The 16,037-nt window shown below is 40.8% G+C and overlaps 1 protein-coding gene across 1 annotated transcript in view; it reads right to left on the minus strand.

The window, feature by feature from the left end:
• LOC126416029 (uncharacterized) overlaps positions 1-16,037 on the minus strand; it is a 103,992-nt gene that overhangs the window by 23,818 nt on the left and 64,137 nt on the right. The window contains exon 7 of the mRNA XM_050083483.1: positions 10,439-10,640. Within this exon, the coding sequence (XP_049939440.1) occupies positions 10,439-10,640 (202 nt within the window). The remainder of the gene's footprint in view (positions 1-10,438; positions 10,641-16,037) is intronic.

Genomic DNA, 16,037 nt, shown 5'->3' on the forward strand with positions numbered 1-16,037 from the left:
ACCCAGGACTATTAAATTTTCGTCTCCCTTCACTACCTGAATAATTTCTTTTATCTCACCATACATTTCATCAATTTATTCGTCATCTGCAGAGCTAGTTGGCATATAAAATTGTACTACTGTAGTAGGTGTTGGCTTCGTGTCTATCTTGGCCACAATGATGCATTCACCATGCTGTTTGTAGTAGCTTACCCGTACTTCTAGTTTTTTATTCATTATTAAACCTACTCCTGCATTACCCCTATCTGATTTTGTATTTATAACCCTGTATTCACCTGACCAAAAGTCTTGTTCCTCCTGCCACCGAAGTTCACTAAATCCCACTATATCCAACTTTAACCTATCCATTTCCCTTTTTAAATTTTCTAACCTACCTGCCCAATTAAGGGATCTGACATTTCACGCTCCGATCCGTAGAACGCCAGTTTTCTTTCTCCTGATAACGACATCCTCTTGAGTAGTCCCCGCCTGGAGATACGAATGGGGGACTATTTTACCTCCGGAATATTTTACCCAAGAGGACGCCATCATCATTTAATCATACAGTAAAGCTGCATGCCCTCGGGAAAAATTACAGCCGTAGTTTCCCCTTGCTTTCAACCGTTCGCAGTACCAGCACAGCAAGGCCGTTTTGGTTGGTGTTACAAGGCCAGGTCAGTCAATCATCCAGACTGTTGCCCCTGCAACTACTGATAAGGCTGCTGCTCCTCTTCAGGAACCACACGTTTGTCTGGCCTCTCAACTGATACCCCTCCGTTGTGGTTGCACCTACGGTATGGCTATCTGTATCATTGGGGCACGCAAGCCTCCCCACCAATGGCAAGGTCCATGGTTCATTTGTGCAAGTTAACAGGGGGATAAAAATATTTTTTGTGCTACAAATATGATAATCCAACAAGGGCAAAATAACTTAGGTACAGATTCATGTGGACAGTTGATTAAATCACTGTACTAAAAATATTTTTTATGTTCTCCTCTTACGACAAACTGTCAGAATGTTTGTTTACAGACATTCATGGGTGACCCTGCGAACAACAATTAAACAATTTAAAATCAGAGATGGTAAAATAGTCTACATTAAAATTGAGGGGAAGTCCAAATACGCAATAGCTCTTTATCATGTTTTCACAATGTGACGACCAGTTTCATAACCTGCAGGTATATCTTCAGGTCATATCTGCATCTAGAATAAAACTACTTAGTCAACATAACCTACCGAACAAAGTAGACAGAAACGTGATCTACTCAAAAAATAATACTTCATGTGCCACGAATTCCAAGGTACAAGTGCTTGTAAAAATATGTCAATCCTCAGAAAACCTTGGATGAAATGACAGATGGGCATCCGATCTGAACCATACATGATCACTAATACATCTCTGAAACACAGTCAAAAGACGAGCCCAAACAGCACATGCAAATCAAGGTATATGATAAAACCTGTGAGCACAAAACATTGCTGAATGAACATAATGCAAATTAAAACACAGCTTGTGGTGTCACTAGAGTATGAAAGAGTTGAAACCTACCATCATCAACATCCATGGGAGAAACTAGAATTAAAAGACACACAATCGTTGTGAGTCATCAATACACTGAAGTATATTGCCATGCATCAAACAGAACTACATGTTACAGCACTAGTCATACACTGAATACTGTGAAGCTAAGCACATGCTACCCTGTTGCAAGTTGAAGATCATGACACCTAGAGGTAAAAATAAAATTAAAAGGACATATATATTGGACCTTGGAGGTCGCAGTAACAATGTTAAATATCCATCCAGTAGTGGCATCAATAGTGATGAGCAGGGCACCATGTGGTAAAGGGAAAGAAACTGTGGGGAGTCGGTTGAGGAAATGGTTGGTATCTTTTATATAGGAGGATAGGTTCTGGGTAATAGGTTGAAGGTGTTGGTCTACGAGAGCAGAGGTTCTCTCAGTGGGGGCACAGTAGCCGGCCACAATGGGGCGTCCTGGGTGGTTGGGTTTATGGACTTGAGGAAGCATGTAGAAGGTGGGAGTGCAGGGAGTGGTAGGGGTAAGTAGAGAGATGGACTATGGGGAGAGTTTCTGGGATGGGCCTAAGGATTTGAGTAGTGACTAGAGATGCTGCTGGATTGCTGGAATGGGATCACTGTGGCATGGTTTGTAGGTGGAAGTAACTGACAGCTGACGGAGTCCTTCTGCCACGTAATCCTTGCAGTTCAAAACTACAGTGGTGGAGCCATTGTCAGCAGGTAGGATTATAAGATTGGGATCAGTTTTTAGATGGTAGGCTGCAGTTCTTTCTGTGGATGTAAGGTTAGTAAGCATGTTGAGGGATTTGGGGAATGATGGTGAGGCAAGGTTCGAAGATAAGAAATTCTGGAAAATTAGCAGGGGGTGGTTTGGAGGCAGTGGGGGTGGATCATGGTTGGATGGAGGAGTGAACTGAGTTAGGCAAGGTTCAATATTGGTCTTTGGTTGAGTCTGATTGGTCGGGTTGGTGGCGAAACAGTGGTTCCACTGTATGGCCTGGGAGAAGGAGAGAAGGTCATTAACTAGTCCTGCATGGTTGAATTTGGGAGTGGGGCAAAAGGTGAGACCTTTGGAAAGGACTGATATTTCTGTGGAACTAAGGCTTCTGGAGGAAAGGTTCATGACTGTGTTGCTACTACTCTAGTCCGGTCACTAACATCACCTATCCCATCAAGGGCAAAGCTACCTGTGAAACCAGTCATGTGATTTACAAGCTAAGCTGCAACCACTGTGCTGCATTCTATGTAGGCATGACAACCAACAAGCTGTCTGTCCGCATGAACGGCCACCAACAAACTGTGGCCGAAAAACAAGTGGACCACCCTGTAGCTGAACATGCTGCCACACTTGAAACCCCTCATCTCAGTTGACTGCTTCACAGCCTTTTCCATATGGATCCTTCCCACCAACACCAGCTTTTCTGAATTGCGCAGGTGGGAACTTTCCCTGCAATACATCCTACGTTCCCGTAACCCTTCTGGCCTCAACCTTCGTTAGTCACTGTCCTCACCCATCCAGCCCCCTCCCTGTTCCCATTCCAGCACTACACAGCCATCATTTCACTGCCACACCCAGTCTTTTAATTTATTTTTATTTTTATTTCTCTCCTTTCCACTACTTACCCCCTTCCCCCTCCGCACCTTCTCTCCTGCCCTCCGTCTATACTGCAACACTTCACTGTCCACCACTCCCACCATACTGTCCCTCCTCCTCCCCGCCCCAGCCTCCTCCTTACCCCCACCCAGTCGCCACTCCCATCATGCACTTGAGCTGCTGCTCGTAGTGTAGTTTCAGCTCTCTGAGACTGCAGACGTGTGTGCTAGTTGTGCTTGTGCTTGTGTGTGTGTGTGTGTGTGTGTGTGTGTGTGTGTGTCTACTGCTGACAAAAGCCTTAATGGCTGAAAGCTATGATTGTGCGAATCTTTTTATTGTGCTTATAGTGACTTAAAAAGACTGATATTGAATTATGTGACCATGGAATAGAAAAGCAACTGAAATCACTCAACAAAGGAAAGGCCACTGTACATGATGGGATACCAGTTCAATTCTAAATAGAGTCTGCGAAAGAACTTGTCTCTCTTCTAGCAGGTGTATGATGTAGGTCTCTGAAGGAGGGAAGCATTCCTAATGATTGAGAAAAGCACAGGTCATTCCAAGCACAGATCATTCCCAGTTTCAAGAACGGTTGTGGGAAAAACACACACACACACACACACACACACACACACACACACACACACACACACACACACACATGCTTGCGCACACAGAACTATAGTTATGTATCTCCAAAGTCGGTCTGTTGCAGAATTTTGGAACATGTTTTATGTTTGCGTATTATAATGTTTCTGGAGACCAAAAATCTCCTCTGTAGGAATCAACATGGGCTCAGAAAACACGGAAACTCACATCACTCTATTCATGCATGAGACTTAAAAAGCAGTAGGTACAGGCACAACGGAAAGACTGTCGGAGACTGTGGTCATGTATGTGTGAGTTGCATTTGCATGAGTGTGCATGTGTGTATGATGTCTATCTTTGACAAAGGCCTTGTTGGCCAAAAGATAACTTTCTGACAGTCTTTTTGATGTGCCTTTCTGCGACTCAGCATCTCTGCTTTATGGTGAGTAGCAACTATCCTTTTCATTATATTGCATGTTGTATAGTGCTCTTCAACTTCATCCACTGATGCACAACACTTACAGCCATATTAAGTGATGCTGTAACAGCCTTATGATCACCGATTCCCTGTGCTACCCTAACTGAATTGAAAAATTGACAGGTGTAAGGTGTTACCTTCATGAGCCAGTTCATGGATTAAATGCTCCAGGTAATCTTTTTGATAAGGCAGTCATCATTTTATTCATTTTGCCATTTGTGTGTTCATCTAAATAGTTGTACAAACTTTTTGTAATTTTCTGCATTTCTGATGTATCGGGAACAGGAACTACAACACCAAGTTCATGAAATCTAGCAATATGACCTTCTGTGCTATGAACCATCGTCAAAATATCCTCATCTGTCATAATTGGTGCTGTGCACACATGATCATCGACTACAACAATGAGTGATATTATAGCAAAGGCCATTTACAAACTTTCTCGAACATTTCATTACACACTGTCTCACTTTCAATATCCACCAATGCACTACGGAATTTGGGACTATGGAGTCAGCAGCACTGAAATAAGCCAGTTTAAGCATCACTTAAGATACGGTTAGCATCATATTGCTCAAGTACTGCAGGCAACATAGACTGCAACGTATCAGTAGTCATAGAGCCAGTTGCACAAATTCTAAATAACTGCTAAGTAAGACATGTTTTCTGAACAGCGTGAGAAATGTGTGCATCTTCATGTTTAGCCAATCTCCTAACTTTTCGGTTCTGTTCCCAAACACTGCAGTATTTTCATTTCCATTTTTAACTATTGCCACAGTGTAGAGGTAGCAGTGTCAAAGTCCTTCTAGATTTCTGTTTTCGACCTTCGTCTTTCATCAGCTGCCTAAAGGTCAATTTACAATGCCAGTCACAGAATAGAATGTCAAAACATTCTACAAATCATTTCAAATGCAGCATTCACACAAACCTACAACAGAATGGAACAAAACCTTATTGTATAGGATTTTTTGGAAGAAAATTTCGATGTTCATGATGGTAGGCATCATCTGCTAATGATGGAAGCTAACCTACTCTCGCCGTGCTCACTCTTACTACAGTAATGGATTTTTTGTGCTTGTGTGTCTTCTTAATCTTAATTTTATTGTTTGCTTTGTTTCTGTGACACATTGCAAATGTCCCATGAGGACTTAGTTAGTTTACCTACGAGTGTTTGTTGACAAAATGAGGCAAAGTATCAGAAAGCAAACAAGATAAAGCTTTACAACATCTGGACAAAGGAAACGCCTACAGTGTCCATAAATAACATAAAAAGTGAAACAATTTTCATAAGGAATATTTTTTTAATGCTGAGAGAGTCTGCTGTATTTATGGAGAAAACTACTGTTTTTAAGTTATTTGGTACTGGGAAAGAAAGCAAAACAAAATGGATACAGTAAAAAGACACCATATATTGCCAACTAAATACGGTGTTGTGTTTATGTGTATACATTTTGTCAAAGAAATGAACAGTGATGATCTGAAATACATGAATGCCTCTTTTCCTATTCTTTCACTTTCTAGCAGTGTGGAAAATTCACTAGACAACATCTGAAAAGAACATCTGCTATGAACTTTGCTTTAGTCATTAATACACTCTACTATCATTGCTAGTTGCTTAGGTAATGTAAATGATGACTCATTTACTCCATGATCTCTGAGGTTTTGTTTAATCTTTCTCTTAGTAAGACAGATGGTATTTGAAACATAACTTACATCATTCAGTACAGAGTTATGTGATGTGATGTGATGTGAAGTGATGTGATGTTATGTTGATGCTCCGTCTAGTGAAAACAAACTGGCTTTCTGCAGTGACGTTCTCTTCTGTTGATGTACAGTCTAGATCCACTATCTGATATAAAGCATTGGCCTACTTAGAACATTTTTGCTCATAAAAATGTATCTGCCTAGCTAATCATAAATGACTCCATCAGAATTCTACTCCCAAAAGTGGGAATGCACTTCGACCAAGTATGGCCAAACCCATTCATAATTTGTAATGCTGTCCAAGCAGAGGCACAAAAATTGCAGGTACTTGATGTTATCATATCAATATCAGCTGGCAACACCAGTATTTCCTATTAACAAGCCTGCCGAGTGAGTTCACATATGTGGTGATTTTTAAGACAATGGCAAATGCACAATCTAATATTGGTCTTCAACCAAAATGAAGAACAGGAGGAGGAGGAGGAGGAGGAGGAGCTTACTGTTTATCATCCTGTCAACAACGAGGCCATTAGAGACAAAGCACAAGCTCGGATTAAAGAAGGATGGAGAGGGAAAGTGGCAATACCCTTTCAAAGGAACCATCCTGGTATTTGCCTTAAGTGATTTAGGGAAATCACAGAAAACCTAAATCAAGATGGCGGGATGTGGGTTTGAACCATCATCCTCCTGAATGTGAGTCCAGTGTGCTAACCAGTGCGCTACTCTACTTTGTACCGAGAACAGAGGAGATGCTGGTGAAAATTTGGCAGAGACTAGTATTTCTCCAAAGTGGATCTCAAAGATGTCTATTTACAGCCTCCTTTTGATGAAGAGTCAAAAAAGCTCCTTATTCTTCATACGTCATTCGGAATGTACCAGTACCACCAATTTCCATTTTGAGTAAATAGCGTGTGCGCTATGTTACAAAGATATCTGAAGCAGTTGATTGAGGGCATCCCTAATTGCACAATTTAGATGATATTGTGGTAATGGGGCTAATGGGGGAACAACTTATGGCTAGCTTCCAAAGAGATCCTCCACAGAACCAAATGTTAAAATGTTGGCTTGACAATTGTGGATTTTTTGCGGCCAAGCATACAATACCTAAGACACAGCCTCCAATGGGAGCTACTCTACCTCAGCAACTGCAATTATAATGTTCATTAGTGGCCCATCTCATATACAGACACCCACCCCAGCTACTGATAAGTCCACACTAACGCAATGAGGCACTGTGGTTTGTGCTCGGTGACAACCTATGCCAGGGGCAAATTTCAATAATGGCAAATGAAGTAGCAGCAGCCGGAGTGCACGACCCACTCCTCCATAGTGAAATGCCGCCAATAGAGTAGGAGTGGCTAGAGCACCTACTAAAGGACACTGATTGGCAGTGCAGAACCTTTAATGATCCAATGCTATGCACGGTTTTATACTAATGACAATAGAAGAAGAAGAATGTTGAGTTCTCATTCCATCCACTCTCCATCTCCACACCATCCAGTTGCTTCACAAGTTACACAGGGGAATGTCGAGTACGATGATATATGTGAGTCACTGATGAGGCTGTCAGTTCTAAAACAACTGCGCCCAAACCTAGTCAGTCCAAAAGTAGCATTTCTCACTAAGCCCTAAACCTTAGCAACCAAGGGAGAGAATTCATATACATTTTGAAGGCTCTTTTCATGGTGCAGTGTGGTCGCTCGTGGTTGATGCACTCCTCAATTTTCTGTACGTGCCACACGCATCAGTTCCACAGTGCCAGCTACGATCTGGGCACTGGCCTCAATTATTGCAATAGAGGCATATACTATATGACTGTGTCTGACAGTAGTCTCAAATTTATAACCCTCACATTTAAACAGTTCTGACAGCACAACACCACAGAGCATCAGACCACTGTTCTCTTTTATTCAGAGTCTGATTAAGAGATCAAACAGATGCTCAGCACATTTGCATGCATATACAGAAGGCAATGCAGGAGGTGGCATCTGAGGAACCCCTAGCAGGTTTCTCACCATCTGTACAGGTTGTAACAATAAGGTACAGCCAAACTTTCAGGAAATATACCAACACCCAGAAGAATAAATTGTGTTACATAGAAATGGGTCCACAAATGCTTTATTTCCATGTTAGGACTCATTTTCTACTTCTCTTCATAATCACATTAACAAGAGAAAACACACAGAAATGGAACATACCAGCATTACATGAAACCTTTTCTTATATTAAACATTCAAAATATCCTCTTGGTCAAATTTGGTTGGTACGCACAGTAAGTTGTAATCCTTATGTTCACTGACAGTGTTTTTTGTTCCAATTTAATGAAGGTAATGATGACACATGGCTCACTTTACTGCTTGTGTTGACATGTGACTAACTTCACTGCTTACGTTCAAATCTGATTAACTTAATTGCTCTACAAGCATCAAGCACGTAGCATCAGTACAGTACAATGGAAGTTGCAGATGCCCATTAGTTGTAAGGATTGCTGTGGTACTCAATTTTTGAATTGGCAGAGATTTCCAGAACAATGGTGCCCCAACACGAAGATGTTTGAAACAACTGATCATTGTCTTAGGGATCATAGGATGTTTAAGCCTATTACTCACAACTGTTTGAGGGGGGGGGGGGGGGGGGGGGAGAGACTACAAGGATGAGGACACTTCAGCTGGAGGAGGAACTTCTTGGTGCAGTTGATGACAACCAACCCTAGCATCAGCATATGACAGTTAGCTACTGCAAGTAATGTTGACGACATAAGTGTTTTTAGAGTGCTATATGAGTACCTGCTATAGCCATACTATACACAGAGTGTGAAAGTACTATCAGCAGCTGACTTTCCTGCACTTCTGTGAACTGTTCATTCAACAATGTGTCAACCCTCACTTTAGTGCAAATGTGCTGTTCACGAATGAGGCTTTGTTTCACTGTGATCAGATAGTAAATTTTCACAATGAGCACATATGGGCTGCTGAGAATCCTCATGAAATTGTGCAATCACATCATCAACATTTGAGAAGGCATTGTTAGTGTCTATTAGAGACTCATATTCTTCCTCCAGTCTCAATGGGGACAGTTACCATGCTTTCTCAGAGAATAATCTATCTGTTTTGCTACAATACGTGCCTTTATGAATGCGACGAAATGTACTTCCAGCATGATGGAGCTGCTCCTCATTTTGGTGTTAATGTTCGCAAGCTGATTCCATGACAGATGGATAGGTAGAGATGAACCAATTCCTTTGTCTCCATGCTATCCGGACCTAAACTGAGAAAACTTTTTATTTATGTGGGCATTCGGAACTAATTCCGTGACAGACGGATAGGTAGAGGTGAACCAGTTCCTTGGTTTCTATGCTATCTGGACCTCAACTGACTAGATTTTTTGTTTGTGGGGTCATTTGGAAGCTCTAGCATATGGAAACCCAGTTCAAGATGTACAGATTTTCATGCCCGTATTGTGGATGGCAGTGAAACAATATGCAATTCTCCTGGGATACCTTAGTGCATCAGGGATTCAGTCTGATGGCAGGTTGATGCATGTACCCTTGCTAATGGAGGGTATTTTGCCCATTTCATTTAGGAAACCATTTCACACTCTGCTGATATGTTCTTTTCCTGAGTGTTGCCCATGATTAATGTGTTGAAGAGTTATACAAACTGACATCTAACAGGGAAATAAAGTGTTTCCACACCCATGTCCATATACAACATTTTCTTCTTCTACATGTGAGGACTGTTTACGGAAAATCTGGCCATATTTTTTTTTTTGTTACACCCTATATGGATCCTCCCAGAGCAATGGACATAGCCCGTCTGAAATTCTGCACAGGCACAGATGACAAACTTAGTTTCACCTTCTGGACTGACCATACAGAGGCTGGGACTGCTTCCACACATACACAACACACTCAGCATGGGCAGTTAAGTCTGGGCTCGCAAGTGTGGCCTAGTACTGGGACGGATTCAAGAAGTCGTGAGTGGTCACAAAGGGTGGCAGCTTTTTGAAATTGTGGCCAAAAGGGAGTGTCTGGTTGGCTGTAGAAACCAGATGTGACCATGACTTCCATCACAAACAGCGCCCCCACCTCAGCCTGTCAGCAATGGATACTAACAGGACATGAGAGACACCCATGGAACAGCCAAAGTGTGTAGACCCACCATTTCCCCACCCCAGCCCTACCAATGCCCTTGCTGGAACAGGGGAACAACATACAACCTCACTGCAAGTCCCAGTTGCTGCAAGCCACAGTGGTCTGCCAGGGGAATAACAGAGCAAAAATGGGTGGCAGTGGAGACAAAAGCCTGAATATCGTTCTGGCCTCTCCAGTCACCTATTCCTCCAGACATGTGCCCAAGCAGCCTCTTACAAACACAAGAGCAACCAGACTCATCCTGTGCAATTACACTACCATGACTGGTCCCACTCACTATCATGACTGAGCCCATCTGCATCAAATCGATGAAAACTCATTTTACATCACAATACTATTAATTAAAAGCAGATTGGGCTTTAGAAAATTTACACGATCATTAATAGAACACTGTGACAGACCTGTATGTTGCCTCATGTGCATTTTCAGGGAGCTGATGGAGGACGCGCAGTAGCCACAGTTACTGCACAGGTGTCGACGGACCTTATGGTGGACGTTATCCTTGTGCAGTCGCAGTTTGCGCAAAGTGGAAAAAGTTCGACCACATACATCACATTCTCCTTCATGCTCTTGCCTTGATTTGGAACTTGCATAGTGGATGCTCTGAAACAAGAGATGATTCTGTCAAGAATTACGTAATTGATACACAGCGGATAATAAGTTAATAGTAGCTTAGCCTGATTCAATAGAACTCAGGGCTTATACGGAATACTGATGCTATGACTATTTTAGAAGGTAGGTTGAAGAAACATCAGTGCACATTTATAGCACCTACAGATACACTAGACTCTCGCTAATCCGGCCATTCCTGGCACATATGGGTGCCTGATTAGTGGAAGTGCCAGACTATTGAGTGTCTGAAATTTATTTTATTCATTATTTTGTTTTTTTTTTCAAAGAAAACTTAGTCCTTGAGTGTATGCTGTATATAATTATACAATCGTATCACTCACTATGAAACATGTCCCTAATTTTTAACTGTCGTAATGATGAGAGTGACGGTGGCATGCTTTATCACGCAACCGCTTTACAAGCATTACATTGGTACAGCATGTGTCTGGTAAGACCTCGGCAGCTTCATCACCAGCAGCATAACTCTTCATGATCTCTCCTCCTGTGTCCTCTTCTTCATCAGTTTCATCATTACTTTCTTGCACGCTTTTGATTATTTCTTCATCTGTTAAAGTTTGGTCCATATCACAGTTTTCCTCATTCAGCCACTTAGTAACATCTTTAACATCAATTTCTTCTCCTCCTGGAAGGTTGTGCAACATATCAGTGTACAAAGTAATTGATAATTCCGAATTAACTGGCTCATCGCTGTCACTCACTACTGGATCCAACTCGGCATCAATGGATGGCCACAATTTTCTCCAGCTCTTCATTATGGTAGTGCTCTCCATTTTATCCCACATGCCAGCTGCTTGGAAAACAACGTCACATATGTTAATTGCTTTCCATGCCTTCAGCATAGTCTCGATAGAGCTGTTTTCACTTTTGTTCAGCAAGGAGATGAGAAGTTAATGTCGATAATGATGTTTAATTGATTCCAAAATTCCCTGCTCCATGGGCTGAATTAGGACTGTCACATTGGGTGGGAGAAAGAGTGCTTTTACATGTATACCATCAGACTTCGTAGAAACATCTAAAGGATGACTGGGAGCATTACCAATTACACGGATAGCTTTCAGTGGACTTTTTCTTCTTTAGCTCTTTTCTCACTGCTTGTACAAACGCTTCATGGAACCACCAAGAGAATATTTGTCTGTCCACCCACACTTTCTTCTGAGTACAATACTGCACTGGTAGAGTATTTATGTCAGTGTGTTGAAAACAATGTGGTTGTTGGGATTTTCATTCACCATAAACGGTAGTTTATGACTCCCATTTTCATTACAACATGCCATTAATGTTAAGCACTGTTTCTGTTGCTTGTAACCAAGAGCTTTCTTCTCGTCCTTGGCAGCTAATGTTTTTGAAGGAAGCACCTTGTAAAAGCGTCCTGTTTCATCAGCATTATACAAGGCATCAGCGGTTAAATCTTATTCCTCTGTTAGCTTCCGTATCTTGCTTACAAACTCATCAACATCCTTATCGTTAGTTGAACGACTTTCCCCGGTGACTGTCAGCTGCCGAATGCCATGTCATTTTTTGCAGCTTGATAGCTGACCTTTGCTCGCTGCAAACAAATTACTATCGCCAAGTTTTTTGTTAAATGCAGATGACTTAAATGCAGCTGACTAGAATTCCTTTACTGCGTTGTTGTATGAACCATCTATAAACAGCTACATCCAGTTCTTCATCCTCACTCATTTGCATAACCTTCAGTTTTCCCAACTCACTATCCATTTGTGTTGAGTACTGCCAAACAACATCTTCTTTCTTTTTGATGTCACAAATAGTTGCTCATCCAACACTGAACTCAGCAGCAATGGCTTTCTGCAAAGAACCTCGATTTAACTTATCTAAAATTTTGAGTTCTACTTAAGGTCTGGCATAACATGTTTCCTTTTAGAAGACGTGATTCCAGACTGTAAAGAAAGCTACAATTTCAAATACAGTATATAAAGCATTGTTTAACTAAGCATTGTTGCGCATGATAATTCACTGTGTATGTGTTTTTGAAATTGTGACGGATTATTGAAAGGCTGGACTACTGAGGGCCGAATTAGCGAGAGTCTAGTGCACAGAAAAAGCATTTGATACTGTAGCCTGGAATACTCTCTTCCAAATTTTGGAGTTGTACAGAAACCAGACTGCAGTCCTCAGTGTCAGAACACATGAAAAGAAGGCAGTACAAGAGACTGGAGTATAGTAGGTTAAGCCCAGTCTCCATATTATTCATTACATACATTGAACAAGCAGCACAGGAAATGGAGGAGAAATTTGGAAAGTGAATTTACGTTCAGGGATACAAATTAAAACATTACAGTTGACTGATGACATTGTACCTCTAACTGAGATGAGAAAGTACTTGGAAGATCAGTGTAGACCATGTCTTGGAAAGAAGTTACCAGATGAACACCAATAAATGTCAAACAATAGTAATGGAGTGTACCCAACGTGAGTCAAATGACAGCAAGGAATTAGATTAGCAAATGAGATGCTGAAAGTAGTAGGCCAGTACTGCTATTTTGGCAGCAAAATAACTGTTGATGACAAAAGAAATAACAATATAAACTATAGACTGGCAATAGCAGGACAAGCTTCCTTAGAGAAACAAATATGTTAACATCAATACACAAATTTAGATATTAGGAAGTCTTCCGTGGAAAGTTAGTTTGGATCATACCTTCACTGAAACTGAAATAAGAATGGACGACAAACAGCACAGCCAAGATGAAAGTAGTAGCTTTTGAAACATGGTGGCACTGAAGAAAGCTGCATATTTGATGAGTACCAGGCACGGAATCAATTTTAGGGAGAAAAGAGCATTAAAGTACAATTTAACTAAAAGGAAGTATATGTTGAATGTACTGAGGCACCAAGAATTTGTTTACTTGGTAATAGCTGGAAGTGGCATGAGAATGAATTAAAAACTGTAGAAAGAAACCAAGGATTAAAAACAGTAAGCAGGTTCAAATGGATATAAGGTGCAGCAGTTAAGCAGACACAAGAAGGCTTGCACAGAGTAGGGTAATGTGGAGAGTTACATCAGACCAACAAGGTTGATGATGAAAACAACAGCATGTGTGTTTGTGATCTTCAGCCAAAAAACTGGTTTGATGCACCTCTCCATGCTATCTATCCTGTGCCACCCTATTCATCTCCAAATACCTACTGCAACCTACATCCTTTTGAACCTGCTTATTCCACTCACCTCTTGGTCTCCCTCTACACTTATCTCCAATACTATAGTTGTGATCTCTTGATGTCAGAGCATGTGACCAGTCAACCGGTCCCTTCTTTTAATCAAGTTACACAACAAATTTCTTTTCTCCCCAATTCTGTTCAGCACTTACTCATTAGTTGCATGATCCACTTATCGAATCTTCTGTATTCTTCTGTAGCACTACATTTCAAAAGCTTCTATTCTCTTCTTGCTTATCATCTGCATTTCACTTTCATAAAAGGTTACACTTCAGAAAAATACCTTCTGGAAAGACTTCCAACATTTAAATCTGTATTTAACGTTAACAAATTTCTCTTCTTCTGAGATGCTCTTCTTGGCATTGCCAGTCAACATTTTATATCCTCTATACTTCGGGCCATCATTAGTTATTTTACTGCACAAATAGAAAAATTTATCTACTACTTTTAATGTTTCTTTTCCTAATCTAATTCCCTCGGCATCACCTGATTTAATTTGACTACATTCCATTACCCTTGATTTGCTTTTCTTAATGTTCATTTTATTTCCTCTTTTCGAGACACTGTCTATTCTGTTCAACTGCCCTTTAAGTCCTTCGCTGTCACTGACAGAATTACTGTGTCATCTGCAAACCTCAAAGCTCTTATTTCTTCTTCCTGAACTTTAAATCATTCTCCAAATTTTTCTTTGGTTATCGTTACTGCTTGCTCAATGTACAGACTGAATGACATTGGAAATAGCTACAACCCCACCACACTCCCTTCTTAACCACTGCTTCCCTTTCTTGGCCCTCGACTCTTATGACTGCCATCTGGTATACATATAGAGTAAGAGGAAAGCAACATTAATGTTATAGCAGCTGGTCTATGACAGATGAAATAAACCAGTTGGAAGAAGAAAAAGGTCAGATTTTAATATTCAGTCAAAATTGAGGTCTTTATATACTACTCAAGGATAGAGGGTGGCATCCACTACATCCTGTTACATGGCACTAGTATCCATCTGAATTGAATAAGGGAAACCACAGAATGTCTAAAATGTTATCAGAATGGAAGTGGATGAGCACGATTAGATGGGTGATGCAATACTGCATGATGAATCTGACAGAGCAGTGGAAAAAAACTAAGTCAAAACAATGCACATTGAGTAGACAATATTCCCTCTGAATTGTTACCATCCATGGGAGAAAAAACTATGATTAAACTGTTCCACATGTACACAAAATATGTGAGAGTGATTAAATACTCTGAGGCTTCAATAAGAACATAATATTACCAGTCCCAAAGAAGACAGGTGATGACGTGTGGATATTAGCAAACAATCAGCTTAGCAACTCATTGGTGCAAGGTATCAATTTGAATTACCTACAGAAGAATGGAATGACTGCCAGAAGCCAATTTTGAGGAAGATCAGTTAGGAACACATGAGGCAGTACTGACCCTTCAACTTATCTTGACAGATTGAAGAAACACAAACCTAGATTTATGGCATTTATATTTTACGAAAGTTTTTGACAATGTTGATTGGCACACACTTTTTGAAATCAGAAAGGTAGCAGCAAATCATTATGTATAAGTTGTTTAGAAACCAGACCACAGTTCTAAGAGTCAAGGGATATGAAAAGGAGGCAGTAACTGAAATGGGAGAGAGGCAGAGTTGTGGTCCATCCCAAACATCACTGAGTTTGTACACAGAGCAAGCAGCAAAGAAAAGCAAGGATAAATTTGAAAAAAGGAATTGAAATTTTGGGGCATGAAATAGGAACTTTGTGGTTTGTTAATGAAATCATAATTGTGTCAGGGACGACAAAGTAAGTTGAAGGGGATGGACATTGCATTGAAAAGGAGGTTATACAAGTGAAACAAGGGTAATGGAGTGTAGTCAAATGAAACCAGGTGATGCCGAGGGAATTAGATTAGGAAATGAGAAACGAAAAGTAGTAGAAGAGCTTTGCTATTTGGGGAGTAAAATAACTGATGATGACCAAAGTAAAGAAGATATAGAATGCAAGCAGGCAACAGCAAGAAATGCTTTTCCAAAATACAATATTATGAAAAGGATAGTTGCTACTCCTCATATAGCAGAGATGCTGTGTCACAGATAGGCACAACAAAAAGACTGTCACAAAATAAGCTTTTGGCCAACAAGGCCTTTATCAAAACAAACAAACAAACAAACACACAGACACA

This window comes from Schistocerca serialis, chromosome 8 (genome assembly GCF_023864345.2).
Source record: "Schistocerca serialis cubense isolate TAMUIC-IGC-003099 chromosome 8, iqSchSeri2.2, whole genome shotgun sequence".
Taxonomy (NCBI): domain Eukaryota; kingdom Metazoa; phylum Arthropoda; class Insecta; order Orthoptera; family Acrididae; genus Schistocerca; species Schistocerca serialis.